Below are 17,654 nucleotides of genomic sequence, written 5' to 3'. Positions count from 1 at the left end.
ATGAAGACAATAGAAAAGGCACACCCTGACTTTTTGCCATGTTTCCAAAAATAAGTCCTATTCTTAGCTGGCTGATATAGTTTGACTTTCCATACAAAGCCTCAGAGCACAGTTGATAACAGGGTTGTTTTGTACATTAGGTAATATGCTAATACTTTAACCCTAACTTCCCACCTCTTGCAGTTGTCGGGCATTGCAGTTCTCCCATGCCTCAACAAACGATGTTCTGAAGTAGACTATAGATAGTGGCAAGGAGGTGGGAGAGGTGACAGCTCTGTAAAAAGCATGCAGGGTACAACCATAGTGCTACCCTCCTGCAAATTTTCTATATCCAGTTTATTAATCCATTTACTAAATACGTACATGACACTGCGGGTAAAGCAAGAGGTTATGCTCATTTAAAATACACTTGAAGTGCTTATATTTTTTCACCTTCTCTTAATGAGTTAGGCAGATATAAAACACTTCTACACTGATAAAGTATGTGGCAAAAGTTGCATTTATTTGACCTATTAAGAACCCATCAGTGTAAAACCTGTGTATAGACCGTACAATAGCACTAGCTGTGTGGTCTTAGTGCTTACGCTGTTTGCCCTGCTGTGCCCCACTGTTATCAGTTAACAATAACCCTTGAAAATGGGGTCTAGATCACTTATCAGTGGTAGTGGGGGAGTAGAGAGGAAGGAGGGTGGTACTGACTTCACCAGTGAATTTGGAAGACTGCTTAAAACTCATCCTCTGCACAGGTGCAATCGAGAAGCAGGGACTCCTGCCAGGGCTGCAGATGCAGCCAAGAAGCATGCAGACTAGTCTGGAAGCCTGCATCACACGTCCTACAGAGCCTTAGTAAAATAAGCATGTGTCAAATATGAAATGAAGATATGCAGGCAAGACATTAAAAGTAGCAAATGTATCGCATTTATTAGCTCATATAGCCTTTTATGTTCAAATTATTTTCAGAACATTTCAGGTCCTGAGAGCCTGAATATAAGAAAAATAGAGTTAACCTTCTTAAAAGAGCTGTGTACCTTAAATAATGGCTGATGTCATAGCCTACTAAAAAGTCTATACAAACTTCTGAGCTAGTAAGAACCTTTTGTTACAATAAATAGCCCAGGACCGGGGGAGGGTTATTTTGCTCATTCTGTGGATGAAGGTTCTCCAGTTTCAGCATCATAGGAGGCATTTCCTGGTTGCAACACTAATAAGCAATTTCCCCAAAACATTATTCAATGCTTCCTTAGGTGGCAACAGTCCAGAATAAAACAACTGGTAAAAAAAAGTGAACACTCTGGTGTGTCAGATAACTATTAAAAAAGTAAAAACAACAACTTGTTTTGGTTTAAAAAAGCATCCCCTTTGTGGAATAAACAATTACATATTTTACAGTCTTGCTTATAGGCAGTAAACTACCCTTTAACCGGAGGATGGATTTCACAAAGGCAGTTGTTTATGCTGGCATAACTCAGAGCTCTGCTTCACAAACACATTAGCTTCCAGCAGGCAGTCACAACTTTTTGGCACCCAGGAAACTTGCAAATACAATACTCTTCAGAGGCATAGTCAAATGTTAAGGAATTGTCTCCTGTAGTGTATACGTGGTGATGATCTTCAGTTCTCAAAGCCTGTGGCAGTGCATCAGGATGTCTCCCATGTTCCTTCCAAAGGTTGCCATTTTCTTGCTTTCCAGACATCAGGAAAGCAATCTGGTTGACAGAAGGGGGAAAAAAAACCTCATTTAAAACCACTGAAAAGTTACCAGTAACTCTTTTTTTAGGTTAAAAATCCGCATTTCTTTTTGGGTGTGTAACAGAAATGGCAATAAAGACAAAATAGATAATACATTCATGTCCGAAGGGGAGCCCCCACGAGCAGGCTTCCTTTGGGACATCACAGGCATGATGCTAGAAAAGGTCCTTCCTCAAACAGAGGATTTGTCTGGCAGTCATTCCACCATTTTTATCCAATAATGCCCCAGGCCATGATCCTATAATTTGGTGCATGTGGAGGACCTGACATACCTTCACTTCACAAGGCTTTGAAGAGGCATGGAACGCCATCCACATGGAAGAAACAGCAGATTGAGACTTCAAGCTGCAAGACCTCAATGGCCAGACTTTCTGAGGGGAATACTTGAGGAGATTTTTGTTATTGATTGACTTAGGAGTTATTGGGTGCATTATCTAACATCTGCTTGCTACTATATTGTCTCATTTATATGGATTTTATTGTGAAAACACTTGAAGCCTTGTATCAAGGCCCATCTGCAGTGGATAAATCTGTAGTTTTATTAGCACTGCAGGTAGGTTTGCAAAAGAGTTCAAAGCAAATAGCAAGACAGAAAAACGACTTACTCAAGGTCATAATGAAAAGAGTGAAAGCTTGGACTTGCTTTCTTCAGCAGCTGGCAGCCGCGCTTTGCGAAGAGCTTCTGTAATTTCTATACCCTGTAACACAAACAATACAGACACCCTACGTACAGATGTACAGACTTCATGGTGGATCACAAACACTAATGTTACTGCAGAGTTCTAACTGGGAAACAGTAATAATTATAGGCTCCCTATCCCAGGCTCCTTTTTCACTTTTTCTTTCTTACTTGAGGAGCAAAGAGATGGCACGCACATTATTAAACCCCATCTGAACACTGTGCAGCTGGGATGGCACCAAATACAATGTTATGTTATAGAGACTCTATTATAGAAGTCACTGATACAGTTACAACGTAAAGATTAAAACTGTAGCAGCGGAGTCAAATTGAGAAGTAAAAGGCTCAAGAGAAGAACGATTTGCAAAAAGATAGCCTCACTGATGTCTAGAAAAATATAATAATCTCCAACCATTAGTATACAGCTATAGCACTTGCTCCTGCTGATGGAAGAAAATAATTGAACACATTAGAGAACATAACCCAGCAGCAACAAACCTACCATAGCTAAATGCTTATGTTGGGCTGGTGTCAAACCATGCCTCAAATTGTTTCAGAACCAGTTTGACACAGCCTCTTGTGCAATCAGTTTTCACACAAATTAGCTGACTGGGGCAGACTGGGTAAAAGCCTGTTAAACACGTTTTGGGTACTTTTTTGACAGGGGAGAGAAAAAATATTTTAAAACTAGACTAAGGTGTATTGTCTGTTCTATAGCCACCAGAACAACGGTGCCAACTGGAGAGTCTCTTTCACAAGTCAAACGGGTCAATAATCTGTAGACAGAGTGGGATACCTTAATACATAAACGACTGTGATAACTGCACACAGATTTTTTTCATGGACTGTCATTAAAACTTAACTCATTATCTTTAATCCTGCAGTGAATGAATTAATGAAAAATAGAAAACCTAACCCTACTTATGCTGACTCTTATTTATACCCATATGAAAAAACATATGCATATCAGATACCACTTCTTCATCCAAAAGTGTACACAGATTAAAGGCTAATTCTGATTGTGATCATGTCTCATGTTGTCCTTTGCTTCTACTTCTCACACAGCTTTTTCACTTACACACTCACGCTAAGGAGTTTTGGGGTTGCAAGAAGGGGAAGAATTTGGCTCAGACACTTTACTGTCAAGTATGCAATCATTTCCTCATCAGCAAAGTACTGGGAGTACATTGTTTATAGTGTCATGATGCAGGTCAAGCCAAAGGAAGGGAATGTTCACAGTAATTTCCCCACGTCGCCCATATGAAAAGATTAAGTACCGTATTAACACAACTGCTGTTGGGAGTGGAACCAGGGCTATCGTGGAGGAGGCGGCTAAGCTCCAGATCAGCAACCATCTGTCGAGACTCAGCCAGCAAACGTTGCAGCCTACTTGTTGGTGAACAGGAGTCCTGGAAGAAACAGAAATTGAATCAAAGTTATTGGGCGATTGCTTTGGAATGGATTCACTACAAAACATGAACTGCTGACATTTGCATTTTTTACTTTAACCTCTACGTTTAAAGTACCTTGCACTGCACAGCACTGTTGCAGACTCTTATTACCAGTTTAATTCTTATTATTTCTATTAAAAGGTCTGTGCAGTTGCACATCACCATGGCTGGAGGCAACTGAGAGACAAAAGCTAGCGTTCCCAACAACTGAAGAGGCAGCAAACTTATTTCCAGTTTAAACAAGGAAATTTGTCTTGGCAGCTGCTAAAAAGGGGCAGCCAGCTGGTTTTAACTGCAAATGCCAGTGCTGGCCTCCTCCTCTATTTTCCATACTCATGTAAACACATCTTTATCTCTAGGATTAGATAGGCCTAATTCTTAGCTCTAGATCTTAATCTCATGTCTATTAATTCTTCAGGGTGAACCTAAAACATGCTACACAAGGTACTGTGCAGGGCTGTGATTTGCTTCAAGCCCCAACAGGGATTTCCACAAACCCAACTGATGATTTAACAGAATAGCGGCTTGATGTCTAACCTGGGGGTAGAGGCATACTCCTACATTCCCAAGCAGACACTTCTCCCCTACTCTCATCTGAATGACTGATTTGCAGCCTCCCTCTACAAGGGCACTGAACTAAATTCTTGCTCATATCATCAGAAAGCTCAATCCCCCGTCTGTATCAGAAGAACAGAAAAATAAAGCTATGCTCTATATCTTTCCTCCACAAGCCAGCAATACTTGGAACCCAAACAGTGCTGGAGGAGATTATCATCAGGCAGCAGCAGAACTGTACTGATAAAGCGGAATGCAAACAGAGATATGGGAAGGAGTTGGCATTGTCAGTGCCAGTAACAACCAGCTGATGCAGGCAGCACAAAAAAGAAACATCTGCCCATCACCCTTGAATAGCAGCACCAGCCATTTTCAGATCCCACAATTTACAGGGTCTGACTAGTGCTAGATCTTTGTCACCCAGGTCCTGATGAAAAGGGTAGATCCTCTGGCTTTCCTCCGCAGGCTGGCACCAGCTTGGAGGCCTGTGTTAATTACTCAGTGGCCTTTGAATCCCCAAAAGTTCAGCATCAGGCTAACACATTAGGGGAAACTTAAAGGAAAATTACTTAACTGACTAGTTTACTTTCATTGCCCCACAGATGCATGGAAGCATATCAAAGTGAAAGTGAAAGTTAGCACAGATACTAACAGTGAAGATGGACAGAAATTTCTAACTTAAATTACTTTTAATAATCCATAATACATAGTAAGAGATACCCAGTGAGCCACTGTGGCATAAAAACATATGCACAGGTATTTTAGCAACTCCAAAATAGCGTAGCACCTGATGAAGCGTATTACTGGCTTGGCTGGCAGTAGGACTGTAGCACCTATTTGTTGGCTGAATCACTGACAAGTTACTGATATCCAATGGCAGGTCTGCATCACAGAACTTCTCACATTTCTGGGGCCCGTCTCCCTTTTGAGTGGATGTCAAACAGCAAGGGGAGTCCAAATAAAAGACATTCATATCCACGTTTTCTTCACTGTCACCACTAGTACAGTCTCTTAAAAAAAAAAAAAAATCATTGTGCAACACGCATACACTTAGGCCCAATGTAGCAAGGCAAGCACATGCAAGAAACGAAGTTAATGAGATTATTCTTCCGCTTAAAGCTGAGCGCATATGTAAGATCTTGGCTGGGTGAGGCACAGTCTTCAAGTATAATAATGGGGCATTGAACTACTTCTGTGAAGAAGCAGATATATTACCATACACTTGTGCATCCATTTAACCTAAATGACAGGACAAACAAATATTAAGATTCCTCCTGACACTCAACAGCAAGGTAGCCACACTTTCTGCTTTCATTTTCAACCCTCATACAAGCCCTTCCTGAAAGCCACCTTTAATTAAGCCTAATACTTAGAGCTACCTTTTAAATGGAACGTTTTAAAATAACTTTTAAAAGTTATTTCCCCAAGATAGAGATGACTTGGGAGTTTTTGCTGACCTTTGGCTACACTTAACTTTTTCAATAGTTGCAGTGGTGAGGATGGATGTTGACTGCAAGTACAATTTTAGTAAGCTGTAGTTACAGCCAAAGCAAGACAGCCTGTGGAGGGTTTCAGGGTATGGAGCTGAAAAGTAAGATGAATTGTTTCAAATTTTCCAGCAGGTAAAAACCAAGCAGCATAGAACCAGGGTTGATCACCAGCTACATTCCCAAAAACATGCCAAAACTGATCCCGATTCGGATTCCAGGTACAACATCATCTCTTCACACCTGCAACTTCCTCCATTGCAACTTGGTGATATGGCTGCAGAGCTGTCAGACAGACCATCACTCACTGGAAAAGTATTCAAAGGAGAAAAAAAATCCCAAACCTGAGAATATTTGTACTTATATGCAGCTTCTTTGGTTTCAGCTTAAACATACTCCCCTCCTCCCCACAAAAAGCATTAAATTAGGGTTAAGTCTGCATAAGCACATTTCCTCTCATCACCATCTTAAAAAGCAACAATACTGCATGTTAAGGGTAAGACATACTCAGCAGAACACCACTGGCCAAGCACTGACCCACTATCATCTTCAGACCTGCCATATTGGCACAAGCACCAGTCTATCATCTTTGTTTTCCATTTAACAGCACTTTCAACCTCAACGTATGCTTCAAGGAATGGGGTTACAAATAGTCTTTCTTCTCATAATACAAATCGACTTTCCTGTTTATCCCAGGGGAAAAAAATACTGCTGTAGAATAGCGGTGAGCTGCTTTTGGAAGCTTCAATGCCATATCACGAGACATCAAAGAAGCAGCGATGCCAGTTATACTGACTGTTCTACATCTGACCAGGTAGGCATCAATTAAATTTTTAAAAATTAATAAAAGCTTCAGCCAGTCAAAAATCACCTCATTTACATATTTTAGCAGTACAAGAAGTTCATTAGAACCTTGCCTGGGTGTCAGTCTCGTTACATTGGGATAAATGCCAGGGAATTAGCACTAGACAGATTCTGAACGCTTAACAAAATCACCTGCCTACTGAGTTCTATCGGCAATAAAATGTCTACTGCAGTTTGCAGCCTACACAAAGGTGTGTTGTAGGATCTGCTTGTAGTTTTAGTTTTGAGCTATGCAGTGGTATTTACCACCAGCTGTAAAATGAGGGGGGCAGGGGTGGCCAACCCCATTTCCCCAGTAGCTCCTTCTGGCTGCTGTTGCCAGACTCAGCTGCTGGATGCAGCCTCGCTGCCTGGGCACCCTGATCCATCTGCTCTGCACCCACCACCAGGGGTGGGGTCCACACAGGCACATGGCCAGGAGTGAGACAAGTGGGCTGGGCCGGGGAGACCCTGAGATCCTGAGGTGGTGACACTGCAGAGCCAGGGTAGAGCCGTGATCCACTGTCCACATGCCCCTGCAATGATGGCGGATTCAGTGGGCAGGGGCGTACAGGAAACAGACTGCGGTTCTGCCCCAGCCCCAACCCCAGCCCAATGCCGTCACCACCCCAAGATCCTGGCCCTCGTCCCAGGGCAGCTCCCCACTGTTCTCCATGGGATCATGGGGCCGTGAGAGCCTGAGGTTGGGGCAGAGCCCTGGTTCTGCAGACAGGGGTGTGTGGGAAGCACACTGCTGTGCCCCAGCCCCATGATGCTAGCCAAGAGCTGTGTGGGCAGGGGCTGCCAGGAAATGAAGTCTGGACACAGCCCTGCTGCCTGGGCACCCTGGCTCATCTGCTGTGGGCCGGATCTGCCATTTTGCCCACCCCCCTGAATCAACATCACTTAAATATGGCAATTAAAATAAGAATACCGCAGAACATTTAAAAAGCACAGAAAGACGTGACCATCTCTCAACCTAATGTGTTCCTGTAATCCTCTCCCTGATAAATGGAGTTTTACTGGCACATTTCTGAATCAGCAGGGAAGTGTCAAATGATAGCATGCAACCTATCGTTCATCATTCAGTAAGCACCAACAATGCCCCCTTCCGCTCTTGACAGGATTAATACAGACAGTCCCTACACCAAAGAGCTTACAATCTAAAAGGAATAAAAGCTGCAGCAGAAGATCCACAGGAAGACATTAACTCAGAACTGTTTCTTTTGTTTCATTTTGCTTTTCCTCCTGTAAAAACCTGGGGTGCAGAGAGTGTCTGAGTGGCCTGAGTTACTGTTTGCAAGCCTCAGAGAAGAAAGGGATCCTTAGGTGGGAAAGGAATGAGGAGGTGTGGAGGCCTGGCACTGGGTTCAGGACACCTTTCCACAGATCTGAACAGCTTTTAGGAAGACACAGTTGGGAGAGGGGGAAAAGGACATAAACAGACCTGATTTTAGGAGGTGCTTTGAACCAAGACACAACTTGGCCCTTTCCAAACCAGCAAGGAGGTAGGCCAGTTATGACAGTACAGTCAACTGTTGTCATTCTGATGCTCTGATTTCAATCATAAATGGTCATTAAACCTGCATTAACATCCATTCCACACAACAAAGCAATTGTCTGCACAGCAGAAATGAGGTCATTGTACAGAAGATAATATCCTTCCAGCTCCACCAATTCCACGTTTCACAGTCGCTTATGGGGTACAGCACAGCACAGCACATCACCAGCTGAGCCAAGATCTTGGTGGTCAATTATTAAAAAGAAAATTAGCAATAACTCAAGCCAAAAATGCCAGCTGGTCTGTGGCACATAAGACACTAGAACCTCCCATATGCATACAAAATACAATCACCTGCACTCTGAATGTAGCACCTGGAGACTACTGAAATCAGACTCAAGCCCTGAACAAATGTTATATTTGGCCTGTGAGAGCTCTGCCAAAAGGTCCTAAACAACAGCAAATCCACACCAGGGGGGATGGTGGTAACCCAAGGTGCCCTTCAAGAGTCCAACAGACAGTTGGTACAGATTTGTAAAATAGACAGCACTGGGTGTAGAGGGGATGGTTTCACCGCAGAAGATGGCTTTGAGCATTCACTGACTTGCTTCCCTGTCCACTGGCTGGGCCTCAACTGAAACAAAGCTGTTAATGGATGGTGCAAAATAACTCCAACCAAAATTAAACAGTCTGTATACAAACACCAAGATAAACGATGCAGGAATGCTCCAGAGCAGCATTCCTTTTCAAATGGTTGCCCATTCACCTAGTTTTTGTGCAGGTCTCTCTCACCTCTTTTATTATCTCCATTTTTCCTAATGTAAACACCGCCTTCTCAAATACAGGTGGCAGACAACTAACAAAGAGAGTGCTAAGGGAGCTCTACTAAATTAACCTTCTTTTGCACTTATTTTTAAACCTACAAGTCATTTCCCTTTCCTTTCTTCGGTACCATGGCTTGAATTGAAGCAGCCCAGGTAGCAAGCTGTGTCTATCTTTGGTTCAGTCACTCCTTGAGCTGTCAGCTGAGAAACAGTAAAGTAGCAACAAAAGCTGTCTACAGAAATGAGGGTTGTTTTCATGCCATCTTAAAACACCACGCTCATGCACAAATTGCTGCCCTATGACAGGTTCAACAGCCAGAATCTCTGTGCCCAAAAGATACTTTAAAAATCTCTATCTTCCTCTCGATACCTGGAAGGTTTCTTTATTTTAAACTTACAAGGGTTCAAGCTGAGTGTCTTGCTGTAAAACTAATGATTTTAAAGACTGTATTGGAAAGACACAAGTTATCAAGTGGCCTGTCTGATTTCCATGAAAGTACAGCTGTAGCTTAGTTTTTAAATACAAAGAAATAGGTAACCTTTTTAGGCTGGTACTTTGTATCTCAGGTGCAATCTTGGGAGAGTTGCAAACAGACCTGTGCCATACATTTCCAACATCTTTTATGGGTTTGAAAATCTGTATCCATTCCAGATCTGTTACTGGCTCACACCAGGTAGCTTTATCTACATCAGAGTTTGTATGATAGCAGCCAGATTCAAACATGTCCACTGTACTAAGAGACTCATTGCTTTTTGAGCCACATGAAATTCCAGCTGTATCTTTCTGACCTTTACATTCAAAATCAGTTTTGTCAGATTTGCTGGCATGCTGGGTCAAAGCACTTAAAGAAACCAAACAGGAACTCAAGTTGAGCCAGTGCTCATGTACAGGTAGACAGGCCTCAAAGGTTTGCTGGTTTCCTCTAAAAAACCTATCTTGTGAAGTATGAAATGTGTCCTTGCTTCTCCCCGGCCTCGTACTGTCGGTGCTGGACACTGTTCTGCTCTCTGGCTCATCACTCCTAGATGAAGCATCCTGCTTTTCCTCCTCCTCCACAAACAGAGCTTTCCGCCTCTCTAATAAGCCTTTCTGAAGGCGATGTAAGCTTGCTGAGGTACTTTCTTCTATGGCTGACACATCCACCACCTTTTCTGGTCGGCACACATTACAGATGGTTCTTAGCCTGCTTTTCTGTGCCTCTGTAGTTCTGTATTCCTTAGGCATCTTCTGAGTTAGGCCCTCACTCCTAACTGTATCCTCCTTGTAGTTACTTTCAAGGTCTGCTGATAATGGTCTGCTACAATGGCATGATGAAGAACTCAGGTCACAACAATGCATTTAATAATTCAGATGAATTGCACTTGGTCTAACACACAGTTTGGATACAGGCTGAAGCCACAGTCCTGTGGCACACAGCACACAGGCAGAGAACTACACCTAACCAAAGCCCCTGTGAAGTCAGCATAGCTGTAGTTGTCCAGCCGCACATTACACTTCACAGGATAGGTTCTCAAGACTTTTGGTATTTTAGTACTGTAGAAATTACAAAAAACTGAAAACTTTGATTTTAAAATATAAAGAAGTAATTCATACCAAAATGCTGTTCCCTGAATTCCCTCACTGTTTCTGAGTAAACTATAAACAGCTAAAAGCATGTGGCCAAGCACAGTTTAAGGAACATCCAGCCTGAAGACCAAACTGATTTTCTAAAGTGGAATATCATAGTTTCTTGAACAGCTGAAAATTTAACTGACTTCTTTTTTCAAGAAATATTTATGTCCTATATGCCTTACAGGCACTCAAGAAAAACCTAAGGCATCCATTGGGATTGGAGTCATTAAATAAATAATATAATATAAAACAGAATGATTAAACATTGGCAAAGAGATGACTCAAAGGAGTTATTTACCCGGCTGGGCAGCTTATTTTACTAAACACGTTTGTGATTACATGATTTTAAGTTTATTCTCATGCTCATTGCTATAAATAAGACATTATGATAGCATTTCTCTCTGACATAGCAGTTACGCTGTGCAAGTTCCATCCTTTTGTTTTATTTTGACTTATAGGCACTACATGCATTAGTCTCTTAACCAAACTGATAACTGATTTACATTTACTGCCTCAGAGTCCAGAGATGCTCTCTTTTCACATAGGTCCATAAGCTCTGAAGTATTGTACAGTTACTTGGTAGAAGGCTAAACGTGACCCAATGGGTAGATCCTCTCCCTCAAACACACAACAAACATGGTCTGCAGGTTATGCTGCCAAGCTTACCTTGTTTCATGTGCCTCTTTCTCATGTTTCTGCCTTAATTTCTGTGAACTCTCCAAGTTGAAATGAAGAAACTGCAAATCATGCTGCTGCTTTACATAGATCTAGATTCAGATAGTGATAAAACAAGTAAACTTGGACAGGCAAAGAATTTTTTACATCTTATATTAACATACTGCTTTCCATCCCAAATTATTTCCAAAAGCCAAGCCAATACTGATAGTCAAACGATGAGCCAGATTTTGCAAGTGGGAAAAAAAAAAGGATCAGCTCCGTACACTAATTATTTTTCCCCTATGTCAATGACACAAATCTCCAGTGCTGAAAAAACACGGTACCTCTATAGCAAGACATGGCAACAACACACACCATTACAGGGTGAGAACTGAAAATCATATCCAACTAACGGGCAAAACATACTGATGGTGAAACAAAAAAGTTACCAGACACACACCACAACTACCACCACTCCACTTTCCAAAAGTACACAGGATCATCCAGTGATTGCAAATGGGGAAGACATTGGTTTTGCATACCAGCAGAAAGACAGCATCACTTGCAGTGCAATACCCCTTGATTCCCACATGAGTTCACTCAGCACCTCTGAAGATAAAGCCCCTAATTCTTTTTTTATTTGAATTCCACAAATCATGATAAAGGTCCTTTTCCAAAATAATTTAATATGAAACCAACACACGTTTGGTAAACTGTTTATTTTAACTCATGGTCCCATGATAGATCCAAATCCTGTTAAGTCTCATGCAAGCATCCCACTTTATGGGCTCTGAAAGAAACCTCACGGTGTGGGAAGCTAACCACATATCTCTATGCAGGGCTTGCACTTCATTCATTATGCCATTGAATACATATAAATAAGTGCTTTATCATGGTTAAGGTGGAAAAAAATGGATTTACACCGTAAGTTCCTGGTAGCAACAGATAAGCAGCACAAATTTTATAGTGATTTATAATGAACAAGATCAGTTGAACTGCTTGTTCTCTTGACCAATCATGCAATTCTATGAAGAGGTAAATGTTGTTGGTCAAAACTAACTACCATCAACAGAGAAATGCAATGAGAATTATACCTGCCGCAAACTGGACAGCTCTGTATCGGTCCGTACTTGTTTGGACTTGGCAAACTGAAGAAGCTGATCCTTCCTGTTTGCTTTCTCAGCTGTTTAAAAAAATGTAAGAAACACAATTATTTCCCCACTAGAAATCAAAGTCAATAACTGAAAACTGCCAAGGGAGATCTCAGACACACTATTCTCTTAGGAGCAATGCCATATTTTTGCCTAACAGAGAGCTCTTTTTATAGCTTGTGGAGCAACTAAACAGAATGTTAAGTGATGACTTCTCACTTACAACACGCATCTCACTTCACAAAGTTTCTAGCACTATTTCTGAGATGCATTTCTTTCTGTCATCACTGACTGGATCATTTTTCTCTTCAGGTGATCGTATTCATATATGAAAACGAAACTCAGTAATCGTTTCCACTCTCGTGTGTGTCAAGGAAATGCACAATATTTCTCTTTGTAAATAGAAATGCTCACCGCTAAGCATTAGCTCATTCTTCAGGTAGCCATTCTCCTGTTTGAGGCGTATGATTTCTTCCTGCTGCTCATTATTTTCTTTCATCTTCTCACTGAGGTCCTCTTTAAAATAAAAGAGGGTGCTTCTGAGCAAAACGAAACCATTCAGATGTGGGGCGAGCAAGATATCATATAGAACACTTACCTTTCAATTTACTCATTCCCAAGATCAGTTCTTTCAGGCTCAGCTTGAAATCCTGCTTTTCTTTGTTGATACTAGATTCCTTTGCCTTTGTTGCACGCAATGCATTCTCTAGCTGTTTAAAGTTGGATGTAAACTCAGCAATGTAATTGCCTGCTTCAAGTATATCTTTGTCCTAAAACATGAAAATAGAGTATGCTTTTTCATCTTCATTTCTAGGTCTTCCCATTTTGTCAGGTAGATGCAGCAGCAACGGCAAGTCACTATACCAACCCCTGTACAATGATCCGACAACTCTTGACAATCAAAACCAAGTGTGTTTAGAAAGTTACACAACCCCTTATGAAAATATTAGTTTCTAGCTTGTTCAAGATTTTGCATATTCATTTAAACTTTCCCTCCAACAACCTGATTAACACTGATCTATATGGCAGTCACCAATACTAACACTGCACCTTCACACAGGTATGTTGAGTATGCAGTGACAAGACACAAAAGAAGCATTACCTTTAGCTTTAGCATAGTAACAAGCTCCTGTTCTCTAGCCTGTAACTGGCCAATTTTAGCTGACAGCTCCAATACTGAGCAGTTGAGGCTCTGATTTTTCTCCTAGCAAATAGAAAGAAAACGGTTATCATTTAGGTATATTTGGTAGTACAAACACTTCAGCAAGTAAAGAACATGCTGTTTCTTTCCCCTGTAAATATATGCATAACTCCAGTTCTATGTTAAGAGAGCAACAATGTGGCCTAGTGAGCAGAAAGCAGGGACTGGGAGGCAGAAGCTCCTTATTTCTAAGCTTGCTTATTGCTCAGATCACAGTGCAACCTCTGGCAAGATGCATCACATTTTTCACCAGTAAGATGTGAAGGGGTGTCTCAAGAATTAATAAAATGCTTTGATAACGTGTATTGTTACTTAAATAGGAAAAAGTTCCAGAGGGAAAAACAGAATTCTTTTGGAAGTGAATCTCTAGTGGTAATATAGACCGCTTTCAAAAAATACAAAGCAAAACAAAATGGCCCACATCACATTTTCCTAGATCTTGAAGCATTGAGTAGGAGTCCATTTCATAAAAGGAACCGGAAAGAAGATAAAAAACACACTAATGGAAGCTATGCAGCTGGTATTCACCATGGAATTAACTGACTGCTTTCCCACTGTTTCCTATGGTCAGTTGCATAGAAAAGGGGACAGAGTCAGAATGCCTGGTTACCTTTCCCAACCCTTCAAAATGGCAATATTCAAGTCTCTTAGCAGCTCTGTGCCTTGGTTTACTCATCTACAAGATAGGTAGAATATTATTTACTCACTGACTCAGACAGCTTGTGTGCCTTTAAGGTTTGTAAAGCACTTGAGATCTCCAAATAAAAGAATGCTCCAGAAAGTGTGCAGTTTTTGTAAAAAAACTGGTATAAAAACAATAGGACTTACTTCCAAAAGGGTCCTATTCCCATTAATGGTGTGTGCCCCTGACGGCTGGGAAGGCACGGCTGTGCCAGTGGTGGCGGGAGTCTGGTGGCAGTGAGCAGAGAGCTCCTACAGACACTGCTTGCACTGTCAGTAATGGGAGGGAGGGGGTGGCGAGTGCCAACCACGGGTCGGTGACCATCCGCAGGCCAGGGGCGATCAGGGACTGCCCGCAGAGGCTGCCGTCGGCGGGGTGGCCTTTTCGCAGGGGATGCACGTGCACCTGCGGGCATCCTGTAACGCGTCGTCCCTGCCTATTCCCCCCCATAACATATTCCAATGTAAGCAGTGATACACATTGTCAAAGCTATTTATTGATTCTTAGTTTTATATGCTATAGTAGTAAAAAACTTAAACATAGAGGCCTAAATCTGCAGATTTTATAGGGAAACTACTCAGATGTCTGTATCTTATGCACGTATGCACTGGGGAGACCTACCTATGAATCAAGACCTACCTCTAGGACCTGACAATGAAGCATTGTATCTGCCGCTTTTTGAGACAACTCTTTAAGCTTCTGTTGAGTGCTTTCGAGAGCTGTCCTTCGGTCATTCTGCTGAGATTCTAAGAACTTTAGTCTTTTAGTTAGTGTTCTTACCATCTCGTTTCTCTTGAGCAGTTCATCTGCAAGAACAAAGAGGGGTGGAAGAATCAGGTATTTGTAGTCAGCAAATAGCTATATACTAATTTCACACACACCTTCAAAAAGGCAGAAGTATTTTAACCCAGTGTTTAAAGGTAAGAGACTTAATTTTAAAAGTGGATGCATGGTTTGCATAATCCGGAGGCAGACATATGAATTTTTACCTGACATGTTTCTTCCCTACTTAGCTGTACAGACTTGAGTTTGGAAAGAGTTACTAGTACCAATACAACTGGACAGCAGATTCTACTAAGAAAGAACAGTTATATTTCCCGATAACACAAAGTTAGTAACAGGCAAGAGTCTCTTAAAAGTGCAAAGCACGTGAAGTTACTAAATCAAATAATCTGCTAGCTCTGTGCTGCTCCCTCCCTCCCTCTCTGTCATTCTAGTATTTCTACTATTTCCATGGTAATCTAGGATGGATGGAATTCTTTCTGTTGTGACCTACTACTTGAGTGTGGCTGAGGACAGAGATTTTCTGGTGCCTCGCTATTACTGGATGCCAGTGCCTCTCTGATGTCATAGGTGTGTTCCAGCTCTAGATGGCATGGAGTACTCTGTGATGTTCATGAAAAATTTTTTCTTGCAAATGTTATGACAATTCGCAAAATTACAAGTTTCTAGGTGAGCAAGCATTAAGAAGTCAGAATGTGATTTCAGGATGGGAAATAATCTATCCAAATATCTACTCCATCTTTGCCAATTCATGATGAGATCTGTTTAACACTTCTGAGAAGCTGCGGTTTCAGTAAGGACACTGGGCCCTATAATTTAGAAGAAAATAAAACCATCCTTCCAGTGCTGTAACACTATTACAGATGGGGCTCTGCACTCCACTTATGGGACTGGAGTCTTACTCTGTACGGCACTTACTTTCTAACAGGCTACACCTTTCTGCCAATGTTAGTATTTTCTGGCGATCATCCTCCCAAGCTAACAGCTGTCTCTGATGCACTACAACCATGTCATTGAGCTCCTTATCGCGATCTTTCAGTTCTGCGATTAACAGCTGGAGTTCTTGCCTCTGCTTTTGAATGGTGCTGCTCTCAAGATTTTGACTAAGATCCTGCAGAAAGAAAACAGCTCTGTCATATTCAAGAAATAGGACAGGAATCATTGAACTATGCAATGAACACGATGGGTCTTTATGCAATGCTGTGTACTCTCACTTGTATTTTTTTTAAATAAGCTGAAATCACTCAGAGTAAACATGAGTAATAAATCCAAGGACAGCACTACAGTTTTCCTAAATGTCGGGATAAAAATCAGAAAGAAACTACTTGGATACAGACCAAGTTAAGCCAACAGTATTGACAAATCCCAATGTTAAAGAACAAAGTGCGGGTACTTGTCCAACCAACTCCATAAGTGACCTGAAATTACTCCGTCTCCACCTTGCCTGAAACAAGACGCTCTTGTTAAGTTCTGAAACAGATCACCCCAGAAATATCCTTCATGTTTTGGTAAGTATGACAATGGCAGTCAAGAGTCAAAAAAAGAAGCGACGGTGACTCAATGGAAATAAAGATCAGCCGCTTCCAAAACCTGCTGAACTATCTAGTGATAATAATACGAGAACTCAAAGCCCAGCTCGGAGGCCGGTTCTGGGCAAAGCTTCGATCCTGCAAACAGTTAAACATCCCTTGGATTTTGTTCACTTTAATCGAAGTTCGCCATGTGCCTCCAGGAGGAAACTGCACAAGATTTGCGTCACGTCTGAAATTTACGGAACCGACCGGCAGATATTCAGCGTTTCAGACACACTGGTTTCAAGGGCATGACAAACGCTAGAGAAGAGCATCTATTTATTTTTCAACAATGACATATAAAATTGGAAGGAGGATTTATCATTTTATCTGTCGTTGCTGTATGACTTGAAGCGGCGCGGTCACCTCAGTCCTCCCAATTCCTGCTTAATATCTTAATGTGCGGTTTGTGTGGGTGTATTTTCGGGGTTTTTTACCTGGGATGACGCAGCAGGTGGAAGCGATGGATTCATAAGCGTTCAGCAATCAGGTTCCTGCCGGGTACTGGCGTATTTTGGGAACGGTAGCCGACGGCTCGGGATCGGGGTCACTCGATGGGCGGTGGTCTTCGGGGACATAGCTGGAAACGAAGATGTGACAAATTAGTCACGAGCAGGGCCCCCCTGCCCCGCGTCAGCCACGTCCCCGTTTCACCCCGTCCCACGCCACGCTCTCGGATGAGGGGTGCCATGTCCCTCGCCCTCCCTTTCAACACCTTGTGGGGGGGAGGGGGGGTCTACAACTCCCAGTCAGGAAACCTCAGCTAAAGAGAGGCGGAAGCGCAGGCCGGACACAGCACATCGCCATCGCGGCGCGGCGCCTCCTTCCCACGGAACCGTATCGTGGGAGTGAAACGCGGGCAGCGAGCGGGGAAGCCCAAGGGGTGCTTGTCACAACATCACGGCTGC

The 17,654-nt window shown here is 42.2% G+C and overlaps 1 protein-coding gene across 2 annotated transcripts; it reads right to left on the bottom strand.

Annotated features, from left to right (window-relative positions):
* Window positions 1-899: 899 nt before the first annotated feature.
* On the bottom strand, window positions 900-17,648 carry CCDC62 (coiled-coil domain containing 62). 2 transcript variants are annotated; one of them, XM_019538857.1, is made up of 12 exons: window positions 17,184-17,326; window positions 16,094-16,286; window positions 15,032-15,198; window positions 13,612-13,713; window positions 13,108-13,279; window positions 12,924-13,025; window positions 12,453-12,541; window positions 11,368-11,468; window positions 5,222-5,444; window positions 3,706-3,837; window positions 2,355-2,447; window positions 900-1,706 (listed from the first exon to the last, which is right to left on the bottom strand). In XM_019538857.1, the coding sequence occupies exons 1-11, from the start codon at window positions 17,217-17,219 to the stop codon at window positions 2,361-2,363; spliced, it is 1,404 nt and encodes a 467-aa protein (XP_019394402.1). In that variant the 5' UTR covers window positions 17,220-17,326; the 3' UTR covers window positions 900-1,706; window positions 2,355-2,360. The 2 variants fall into 2 exon arrangements, with proteins under 2 accessions (XP_019394402.1, XP_019394401.1); XM_019538856.1 differs by lacking the exons at window positions 900-1,706; window positions 2,355-2,447; window positions 3,706-3,837; window positions 5,222-5,444; window positions 16,094-16,286 and adding exons at window positions 7,989-10,387; window positions 17,505-17,648.
* Window positions 17,649-17,654: the final 6 nt, after the last annotated feature.

This window comes from Crocodylus porosus, unplaced genomic scaffold (assembly GCF_001723895.1).
Source record: "Crocodylus porosus isolate Cpor-Errol unplaced genomic scaffold, CroPor_comp1, whole genome shotgun sequence".
In the NCBI taxonomy this organism is placed as follows: domain Eukaryota; kingdom Metazoa; phylum Chordata; order Crocodylia; family Crocodylidae; genus Crocodylus; species Crocodylus porosus.
Note: the sequence above shows the minus strand (reverse complement) of the source record. Positions and strands in the feature narration are given on the sequence as shown.

Excerpts from the sequence above, each read along its gene's own strand:
- CCDC62 (XM_019538856.1), bottom strand. The coding sequence starts at position 15,175 with ATGGTAAGAACACTAACTAAAAGACTAAAGTTCTTAGAATCTCAGCAG. Across the intron at positions 13,280-13,611 it reads TTACTATGCTAAAGCTAAAG|GACAAAGATATACTTGAAGC; the intron begins GTAATGCTTCTT and ends TTCATGTTTTAG. Across the intron at positions 10,388-11,367 it reads AAAGAGGCACATGAAACAAG|CAGACCATTATCAGCAGACC; the intron begins GTAAGCTTGGCA and ends ATGCCATTGTAG.